This window comes from Conger conger, chromosome 5 (assembly GCF_963514075.1).
Source record: "Conger conger chromosome 5, fConCon1.1, whole genome shotgun sequence".
In the NCBI taxonomy this organism is placed as follows: domain Eukaryota; kingdom Metazoa; phylum Chordata; class Actinopteri; order Anguilliformes; family Congridae; genus Conger; species Conger conger.
In genome coordinates this window covers 20,041,005-20,051,590 of record NC_083764.1, presented here as the reverse complement: position 1 = coordinate 20,051,590, position 10,586 = coordinate 20,041,005, and the positions used below count along the sequence as shown (strand labels likewise).

General features: G+C 43.1%; 1 protein-coding gene across 4 annotated transcripts; it reads left to right on the top strand.

Annotated features, from left to right (window-relative positions):
* The first annotated feature begins 2,758 nt into the window (after positions 1-2,758).
* LOC133128513 (BTB/POZ domain-containing protein 9-like) lies at positions 2,759-10,503 on the top strand. 4 transcript variants are annotated; one of them, XM_061242105.1, is made up of 12 exons: positions 2,759-2,920; positions 3,593-3,659; positions 4,172-4,378; positions 4,890-5,253; positions 5,614-5,881; positions 6,510-6,729; positions 6,909-7,028; positions 7,227-7,336; positions 7,626-7,815; positions 7,897-8,004; positions 8,295-8,373; positions 8,719-10,503. In XM_061242105.1, the coding sequence occupies exons 3-12, from the start codon at positions 4,194-4,196 to the stop codon at positions 8,911-8,913; spliced, it is 1,839 nt and encodes a 612-aa protein (XP_061098089.1). In that variant the 5' UTR covers positions 2,759-2,920; positions 3,593-3,659; positions 4,172-4,193; the 3' UTR covers positions 8,914-10,503. The 4 variants fall into 4 exon arrangements, with proteins under 4 accessions (XP_061098089.1, XP_061098091.1, XP_061098092.1 ...); XM_061242107.1 differs by having other exon boundaries at positions 3,593-3,663; XM_061242106.1 differs by lacking the exon at positions 2,759-2,920 and adding an exon at positions 3,025-3,167.
* Positions 10,504-10,586: the final 83 nt, after the last annotated feature.

Genomic DNA, 10,586 nt, shown 5'->3' with positions numbered 1-10,586 from the left:
TTTAGGTAACAATCGCTTATTTTATTACTAAACATTGTTTATATAAAAATAGTGACTTTCAAAAATTAAGTCACTATTGATGAAATATTTTGCCTTCTTTCATGCACCGCACACAGGCTTTCAAGATGTAGATCAATCCAAGTGAATTACCTATATTAGCTGTTACTGTCTGCAACCATAGCTTTTCAATGATACATTATCATCTTAAAGAACAGCACCTATATAGCCAGCTATATCACATAATGAGCAACTACACAGCAGTCCATGGCTAGGATTTCAATCAGACGTTGTGGATAGCCTGCTATAATTAACATTATTATCTTAGTCTAATGTCACAGAATGTGACATTATTGTTCGGAAGTTCATCAGAAATAACTGTTCTACTGTGGTACAACTTGAGGGCTAGCTTGTCAAACACTGCATTTATTTTGTTGGCTAGCTAACCACAACTTCTGAATAATTCAGTCTTGTTAACTGGTTTACAGCTAATAGTTAGCTTTTCTTGTAATGTTATAGTTAGTGCCGCAAAATGCTTCTTTTAAAACATCTAGAGACTTATTTATTAATTCAACTGACAGAAACATAGGAGCTACGTTACATTAAAAATGTCCTTGTCATGATGAGTCACTTGTTTTCTCCCAAAACATTATGGAGCTTCTCAAATGTCAGTTCGTCAGACAGCTTACGGTGGACCTCTTAAGAAAACAATCATCAGTTCATGGGCCTCAGACAACATTTCAGTAAAACAACCGTGGGTGTATGGAAAACGGCCCTCGGTTCGTGGAAAACGGCTCTCGGTTGAAGGAAAACTGCCCTCAGTTGAAGGAAAACATCCCTCTGTCTATGGGAAAATCCCTTGGTCTATGAAAAATGGCCCTCGGTTGAAGGTAAACAGCTCTCAGTTGAAGGAAAATGGCCCTCAATTTATGGAAAATGTCATTTGATCGCAGATGTACTTTGTTAGCTGTAGCATGCTAACTGTTGAAAATAATGAAAATCACTGAATTTAATCAGCCAGTGATGACAACAGTAGCCATGTTGGCAAGCTCACAAGCTAACATTATCCACGTTAACGTTATTGCAGAGGTGGCTATTGGGTGCATGTTCCACAGTATAGCTGTTGCTATTTCGAAGCTAGTTAAGCTTGCCACCATTATCTTCGTGGGCTTGTTTACAATTCAGAGACATTCCCTCTAGCATGACCGAGAATCGGAAGTAACCAATGTTACATTCAGTAAACATGGACAATCCTGAGAGATGTATCGTTTTGTTGAGTAGGCAATGTTAATGTTGCATGTTTTGCTAAAGCAAATGTATGTTTTTTGGCTTGAGACATTTAAGCATACTTTTGAAAAAACAACAGCTCAAGCTAGGTTTTTAAGGGCCATTTTCCATAAACCAAGGGACTTTTTCCATTGATCGAGGGATGTCTTACTTCAACTGAGGGCCGTTTTCCTTCAACTGAGAGCTTTTTACCTTAAACCGAGAGCCGTTTTCCATAAACTGATTACTCAAGTGGTAAGCCTCTGGTAACAAAAATAGAATTTCCCATTTTCCCATTCCCTAAGTCCATTCAAAACTACGAATTTACCCTGGCCAAATCATATTTTTTTGGACCGTACTTTTGAACTCTTGAATTGCTTCACACTGAACTAATTACTCCCCTTTTTTTTTTTTATTGAGCCCCACACATTTTTTTCTTTTCTTTTTTGAGATCTGATTTTCCCCCCAGCAAACAAACAAAAATATAGATGTTTTTATTTCCCAAGAAATGCTCTGATGTAAAATATAATGCACCCTCATTTGACAACTGCTCAAGCCTTTATCATTGGTTCATCCGCAGTATTTATAGTATTTATCTGCAAGTATTTATATGCGCTGTAGCTGACCCGAGATTTAAACAATATTTTTTGGTGTAAACACGCATGGAGTTATATGGATGGCTTGTCCTCTAGCACAGTAGACATGGTCACGACTGTATTAAGGACATAACACTGTTGGCTGTTTTTGTGTTCTTGAAAGACTGTTTTGGTGAAGAACACATCGTGAGAATGTTATTCCCAAGAACACAAGAATGTTGTAGTGTTCTTGGTATTGAGAAACAACCCGTTTCTAATTGATACGAGATGTGTTTGGGTAGCGCAACAGTGTGAAACAGATCATAATGACTATGTAATATTACAGAATAAAGCAGCGTTATGCAAGGGTGATATCCATTTCCACAAATTATGTGTACATATGTCCATGAAATAAATGTATTAGGCTGAAAAGATTATGCCTATTATCTTCTTCTGCTGAAGTTGTGTACATTTACAACCATTATTTTCCATAGATTCATTGTTTTTACAGTATGAATAACTTGGTTACCTTTGCAATCTTACAAAAAAGATCATTACAGACATCTGAAAATGATGCCTCGGCCATTTTGGGTGATCGAATTGGTAGATACTCATAACAAACAATTCAGCTCATGAGGACGCTCAGAAAAAACAGGGTCCTTCGTGGTGCGAAATGTGTGTAAAGCTCCCAGGCAGAACCATTTCGGAATTATAAATGGCCAGTACTTTGTGAAGTACAACAAAGTAACAACAAAAAAACGCACTTGTCAGAATAATTATGAAGGTCTACGTTCGTGTTTTGGTCATCCTAACCAAAAGAGGCGCTCACAAACCATTTAAGACATATTTCTACCTAGTGCTAGGAATACCATCCGGGGTTGTACAGGATGTTTTGAGTATATATTTTTTTTTCACTTCATCAGGCCCACATACCAATTTATGGTCAAATTTTCATGACCACAACACGGTTATTTCCGCTATTGTTATTTAAAAAATAATCAGAAGAAACGAGAGGGGAGAGAGCGCTATAGAACGTAACGCAGGTAGCTTAGCGTTAAGGTTGAAAACTGATCTCATCGTTGGTAAGTAACTAACTTAGCTCTTAGTCTTAGTTATCTTAAGAGGTGTGTGTGTGTGTGTGTGTGTGTGCGTGCGTGCGTGCGTGCGTGCGTGCGCTTGTGCGCTTTAGGTTCTGTTATGGTGTCAGTTGGTTATCTTACCAACTTGCTAGCTTTTACTGGTCATTAAAACCTGAATGGAGCGTTAATTACAGATTGCTACTTGACATGCTACTAGGTCGACATCTAGCCTGAAAGCTGCATAACCGAAGTAAGCCAACCACCTGTCTTAGCTAGCTAGCGGGCTTGTATAGTTAAGCTAAGTCATGCAAAATATGTAATTGTGTTAGTAATGTTTGACTTCAGATCAAATTAGCTCGCGAAATATATAGATGTTATAATGAACTAATCGGTGAAAAAATTGTGAAATTACTTCTAACCATTCAGGGTGCCAACTCTTACGCTTTCAGTCTCACACTCTCAGGCGACCCAAACACATCTCACGCCAATGAAAACACAGAACTAAGAAACAAACAATAGACATGCATTTAACTCGCAGGGCAAAATGTTTTTTTTTCCAGCATAGCGAACTGAGGTTTATAAACACTACAGTGAGGCTGTCGATATGCTACGTATGTTTGACAGCAACGACCTTTTTAATTTTACACCGAACACATTTCTACCTGCATTTAACAGGGTGACTGGTGACAGTGGAATCTTGATGCGAGCTCAATGCGAGGCTGAGACAATGAAGTTGGTGATCGTAGGTATCACCCCCAAAAGTATTAGCCATGTATTTTTTCTACAGACTGTGTAGGACTGAGATGTATGTAGTAATTTCATTAGTTATTTAATTAAGTTTAGACGATGGCAGTGAGGGCTTGCATAATTTAGGGTTGCAGCTCATGTTCACAAAGTGTCAGTAGCAGAATAAAACGGTACAGGAATAGATCTACAAAGAGATGTAGCAAATTTGCCAGCTAGCTGATAACTAACTCAGTCAAGAAAAAGTGAAGTGAAGTGGAGGCACAAATGAGCGATTGGTCAGAGGAGGAGAGGGTGGACAGGAGAACATCTCCGTATCCAACACAGCGGCAGAAGATTGCTTAAAGTGATATTACATGGGACAACATATTGATGTTATTAGTACTGAGTACTGAGTTTTCCCACTGTAGGGAAGAGGACCATTTCGATAGTGAAGCTTATTTTTGAAGGTTAACCTCTGTACAACTATGATTGCTCATGTGAGGCATGTCTATTTCCCCCGCAATCTAGATGTGAGAGCCCCTGCTTAGTCATGAGCAACAGCCACCCCTTACGGCCACTGGCATCTGTGTCAGAGATAGACCATGTTCACTTGCTATCAGAGCAGCTTGGTGCGCTGGTTCCAGGAGAGGACTACAGCGATGTTACATTCATCGTGGAGGAAAAGCGCTTCCCTGCACATAGAGTCATTCTGGCAGCACGCTGCCACTATTTCAGGTGGGTGTTCCCAGTGGGATCTGGATTTTCATTGTAAAACGACCATACAACAATGCTGAAGTGTGCAGAAATATATTGCCAATGTCACCAGGCTGGTGAGCTATGAAAATGTCTTGTATGGTTTGTAAAAAGCAACAGATGAATCGCCAAAGTTGCAAATAAATAGGTTTTGATCTTAAAAAATATATTCACACACCATTTAAAGCTCAGGGCATAGTAAAACACCATCATGTCACTTGTGCTTTAAATTTTGTGAATAAAAAATATTACAGCATTAAACATTCATTTTTTTAATGTAAATGTAAACCAGCATACACAGGGGCGCCCCAGGACCGAACTTGAGAACCACTGATCAGGCCTACTTGCAATGCTGAAGCACACAAGATTGGATTCACTGTGAACTTGACCACATTAGAACTTATACATGCCTCAATGCCAGTTATTTACAGTCAGAGTCTCATATTACATGATTAGTATCAGTGTGACAAAATGTATGCATCCTCTCTTTTAGAGCGCTGCTGTATGGTGGGATGAAGGAGTCCCAGCCCCAGGTGGAGGTGTGCTTGGAGGAGACTCGGCCCGAAGCCTTCTCCATGCTGCTACATTACCTGTACACCGGCCGTGCAAGCCTCAGTTCTGCCCGTGAAGAAGTGTTACTGGACTTCTTGGGCCTGGCCCATCGCTATGGCCTCCAGCCACTAGAGGACTCCACCTGTGAATTCTTGCGCACTGTGCTGCACACCCACAACGTGTGTCTGGTGTTCGACGTGGCCAGCCTGTATAGCCTCAGCACACTCAGCGCTGCCTGCTGTGCGTATATGGACTGCCATGCGCCTGAGGTTCTGGCTTCTGATGGCTTCCTCGCTCTCTCAACGGTAGGGATAGGATTCGAGGGAGGGTGAAACAACAGGGCAATTGTATGGGAGGGGTTGCTGGTTGAGCAAGAGGATACAGGGTGAAAAGCTAATTATAAGTATAAAGGAAATGGAAAGAGGACGCAAGAAGAGAGGATGGAGAAAGTAGGTAGCACCAGCAACCACCAGGGGCAGTTCAATGTGTGCATGGCAGGAGCTGGAATGGAATTAACTAAATTGGGTGGAAGAGAAGAATGATGGAATGATGGGAAAGAGGAAAAATAGAGTTACAGATATAGAGACTTGCAGGGTGTGCCTTCTGGGACTTTTTTTTACCCCCTTAGCATGTCATTCCTCTGGTTCTCTCTCTGGTCCCTCCAGACTGCTCTGCTGACAGTGGTGAGGAGGGACTCATTTGCAGCGAGCGAGAAAGAGATATTCCAAGCGCTGTGCCGTTGGTGCCGGCAGAACGGCGAGGGGACGGCAACGCAGGAAGTGATGTCAGCAGTGCGACTTCCTCTCATGAGCTTGACGGAGATGCTGAACGTGGTGAGGCCCTCCGGTCTGGTGAGCCCTGACGACCTGCTAGACGCCATCAAGACCCGCTCTGAGAGCCGAGACATGGACCTCAGCTACCGCGGCATGCTGAGTGAGTTTTCATCCGGCACGTGTCCATTGAGTCTGAACCCAATGGCTTGGCCCATTGACATGCTCATTCGTCCAGAATGCTGCATGCGTTCATTGTGTACCGCTTACAAATTCAGCGTGTCCAGGTCACGCACATGCTCAGTGGGTCTGCATCACTGTGTGCCTAGTACTCCAGTTTTGGGATTTTATCAACACCGAAACGGTTGCAGTTTTTGAGGGAAGAGGCTTGTTAGGCGTATCTTTTTTGGCCCGGCCCTGGGTGATAGAACAAAAAAACTGAGTGTTTGTTTAAAGAAGAATAATAATAATAAAAAATTAGAATTTGTTAACAAAAAAAAAAGGTATATTTACAAAAAGGCAAAAGGCAGAAACACAGGCTGTGTGGAACCCAGATGGTTGCTGCTGCAGAGTGCACTTCCTCTCAGCTGTTACTGAGCTCCTTACAAAGGGTTTCCAACAGGTGCTGCCAGTCCTGCAATTAAAGAAAAGAAAACGCGAAACAAACGAGACACCAGCCACATGCCACTAGGGACACCAGTGAGAAGACTGGGCATGTAACTTATCCCGTTGCAAACAGAAACCAATGGGAATGAGTAGGAAAGGTCTCAACTTCTCTGTGGCTGCTTCAGTCCCAGAGGAGAACATAGCTACGATGAAGCATGGCGCCCAGGTAGTCAAGGGCGAGCTGAAGTCTGCGCTGCTGGACGGAGACACGCAGAACTACGACCTGGACCACGGCTTCTCCCGACACCCCATCGAGGACGACGGCCACGCCGGGATCCAGGTCAAACTGGGCCAGCCCTCCATCATCAACCACGTCCGCATCCTTCTGTGGGACAGGGACAGCCGGTACGCTTTCTCCTGTGCGGAGTATCTCACGCAAGAGCTTGTTGAAATCATCGTTTGAAAAAGAAAGCTTTCATGCATGCTTTGTGTTCGGCAATTCCTTTCCCAAAGCAAGAATCTCCTTCTCCCATTTTTCCCCCCATTTCTTGTTTGTTTCTGTCATTATTTTTCATCCCCTACAGGTCGTACTCCTACTATATTGAGGTGTCCATGGATGAACTGGACTGGGTGCGTGTCGCGGATCACGCCAAGTACCTGTGCCGCTCCTGGCAGAATCTCTACTTCCCAGCCCGAGTGTGTCGGTACTGTCATATTGCACTCCCTCCATCTCTCTCCCAAGTACAGAACTATTGGGACCACTTTCACAGGCCGGGTTCACACAAACATAGTACTTGAAAATCCTAAATGACTAACTACATGAATTTGAGAAGATGCATTAATTCACATGACACAGATGTGAAGTTTTCATTGTGATTGTGCTCAGCTGTGCTGCATTTCAGGTATGTGCGCATCGTGGGAACGCACAACACCGTTAACAAGGTCTTTCACCTGGTTGCCTTTGAGTGTATGTTCACCCATCGCTCATTCATTCTGGAGAAAGGACTTCTGGGTATGTAAGGTGCTCAGGAACATGGTTGTGATCATAAACTGTGTCAGATGGTTATTTAACAGCATGTGCTAAATGAATATTTTGTATCTTTGTTTAGAATTTTTATGCATTCATAATTACTCTCCCTCTTGTGAATTTATTTCCACTGGTTCTTCATTGGCATGCCAAATATAGGGTTGCCAAAGCAAATAATTTTGGCTGAGAAAGTACTATTAAATACAAAAAGTGACATTCAAGTTATCACTCCAGGAAAGAGCTCGCTGTCACTTCCTCTGTTTCTGCTGAACAGTGCCCAGTGAGAACGTAGCCACCATCTCCGCTTGTGCCAGTGTCATTGAGGGGGTGAGCCGAAGCCGAAATGCCCTGCTCAATGGGGATACGAGGAATTATGACTGGGATTCGGGCTACACCTGTCACCAGCTGGGGTCCGGGGCCATTGTAATCCAGCTGGCTCAGCCCTACATGGTGGGCTCCCTAAGGTAGGAGAGCAGACGCTGTTTCTGAGTGTCTTTCCATGTGATGGAGGAGAACCTGGTTGAGTAATGCATATATCTGGACAGATTGTTGCTTTGGGACTGTGACACGCGCAGCTACAGTTACTACGTCGAGCTCTCTACCAATCAGCAGCAGTGGACCAAGGTGGTTGACCGAACAAAGGTGGCCTGCCGGTGAGCTTCTCTTCCTGTCTCCCCTGTCTCTCCCTCTGTCCCTGTGCCAGAATACCTCACAATGAAAGAAAACGCAAAACGAACGAGCCACCAGCCACATGCCACTAGGGACACCAGTGAGAGGACTGGGCGTGTAACGTTTCCCTCTCTCCGTTTCCCTCTCTCCGTTTCCCTCTCTCCGTTTCCCTCTCCATCTTGCAGAATCTTTCTCATTGTAACTTGTAACTTGCCGCCTTCATCATTATCCTCTCCATCTGTCTGCCTCTCACGGGCTCTCTCTATGCCCGCAGGTCCTGGCAGACGCTGAGGTTTGAAAAACAGCCAGCCTCCTTCATCCGCATCGTGGGGACCCACAACACTGCCAATGAGGTTAGAGGGGAATGTCAGTTGTCCAGAAATGTATGACCCCGCCCAGTAGCGGCCTGTAGCGTAGCGGTTGTGGTTAAGGTCAAGGACTGGGACACGCAAGGCACGCAAGGTCGATGGTTCTAATCCCGGTGTAGCCGCAATACGATCTGCACGGCCGTTGGGCCCTTGAGCAAGGCCCTTAACCCTGCATTGCTCCAGGGGAGGATTGTCTCTTGCTTAGTCTAATCAACTGTACGTCGCTCTTGATAAGAGCGTCTGCCAAATGCCAATAATGTAATGTAATATATAAGCTGTCATTGTCACCAAATCTGATAATGTCTCCCCGTTTTTTCTTTGTGTGACCAGGTGTTCCACTGTGTCCATTTTGAGTGTCCGGCACAGCTGGATACGGAGGTGAAGGAGGGAAGCCCCGGGCAGGACTCTTCTGAATCAAGCTCAGCCTCCCAGCAGGCCCGGCCCCCACGACCCGCCCGGTCCCACAGCCTGCTCCCCTCTCAGCCTTCCTCCTCATCATCACCATCCTCACACACCCATCACTGAGGAGCATGCAGCTACAGACTCTAGGGGCTTAATGAATATCCAAAAGTATGTTTGCACAAGCTCGTATCTCCAGGGTGCACTCTGCTCTATGCTGCTACGCAAATTTTAATGATGATGAATAATGTTAATATTCACGATGTAGATAATAATCTGTGATTAATTTATAGAGGAGTTATAGATCTTTTACCCAAGAAAATCTCTCCTCACTTGGCACTTAAGTTTTAAACAGTTTTTTGTTATGCCCTCATTTTTAAAAGCTGTCGATCAGTGTTATCCGTTTGTGTATTTATGTGTTTAAATGTGCCTTGTCACTTTAGTTCTGATTGGTTGAAATAGATATTGCAGTAATTGAATTTCATGAAGGAAAGCATAGGGTTATTTTAAATAAGTTTAAAATATATTGAGGAAATGTAACTGCACCATTTTTGCAACATAAACCCAGTGACATTTTTCTCAAGAACATAAAGCTTTAAGGAGCTTGCCGTTGTGCTCTGAGAGAACGTCTACAGAGGATAAACCATGACCCTGACATTCTGTGGGTCCACCCACCACTAACATGATCTGCAGTGCAAATATGATATTGGTGTCTAATTGCTTGCATTTTTTGTCTTATCTGTGACTGAAAGCTTTTGTATGACTAAATTGTACTGTATTATAACTGACTGAACAAACACAGCTAGTAAAATTATATATTGTACATTGTGGGAGTTGACCCATAGGTTTTGTAATTTGAGGTAAAGCAGACCTGGTCCCCAAAACGATCTGCATCTACTAAATGTCCATAGCTTTATTTCTATTGTAGGTTTTGCTGGTTTAATTCCATGTATAATTAAATTTTTTTACTTGGGGTGCTGAAGTTGCTCTCCTTCCATCTGTTATTTCTTGTTCGTGGTCTGATATCTCTATGCTTCAGTTTTTTCTGTATCTCCCTCTTCCCCTTCTTCTCAGTTTTGTGTGAGTGTCCCTCTTCAATCTTCTTTATTTGACCTTGTACAACTGCCATGTCCACAAAAGTCTTTCTCAACCAGAAGCCAAAATGTAGAATGGCTGTAGATTAAACTTTGACATTTATAGACTGCTGCATTTTTTTATTTTTGGAGCAGAAGTACTTTTTTGCTGGGCTGCATTTTAATTTGTTCTGTTTGTGTGTGGACTAACATAGTGAATGAATGATCAGTCATTTAGGTATGACTGTTTCTGATATCACTGTCATTACCAGAGATCCTTATGTGATAAAAGGCTTGCGATATGACCTGTGTTTTGTATCATAATTGCATTTACCTACCGTAGCCTGACCTTGTGGGTCAGGTTGGTTGTTGTGTATACTGCTTTAGGCCACTATATGCTGCTGGAGGACAGGAAGTAAAACCCTGGGGTACAGCATGGCTTCTGGATAACTACTGTTGCAAGGAAGGGGCATAGATATTTCCCTGCACATAGCTTCAGTTCCTCTGGGTTTCTACTTGGCTAGGAGATTAAAGACTATTCCTCCTCATCGTCCTGTGTCTGTTCATACTGGCTAGCTGCACCTTCTATGAGCCATGATCTTGTAAACATTTATTTCATTAAAAATAAGGACACTGAACAAAATTTTTGTTTGGATATTTTTTTTTGCCAAACGGTTTTACATTTTAGCTTAACACTCCATCGGGGATGGTAATTAACCAGTTACA

Coding starts and splice junctions, on each gene's coding strand:
- LOC133128513 (XM_061242108.1), top strand. CDS start 4,194: ATGAGCAACAGCCACCCCTTACGGCCACTGGCATCTGTGTCAGAGATA. Junction 5,882..6,509: donor CAGCTACCGCGGCATGCTGA/GTGAGTTTTCAT, acceptor TGGCTGCTTCAG/TCCCAGAGGAGAACATAGCT. Junction 8,005..8,294: donor CGAACAAAGGTGGCCTGCCG/GTGAGCTTCTCT, acceptor CTATGCCCGCAG/GTCCTGGCAGACGCTGAGGT.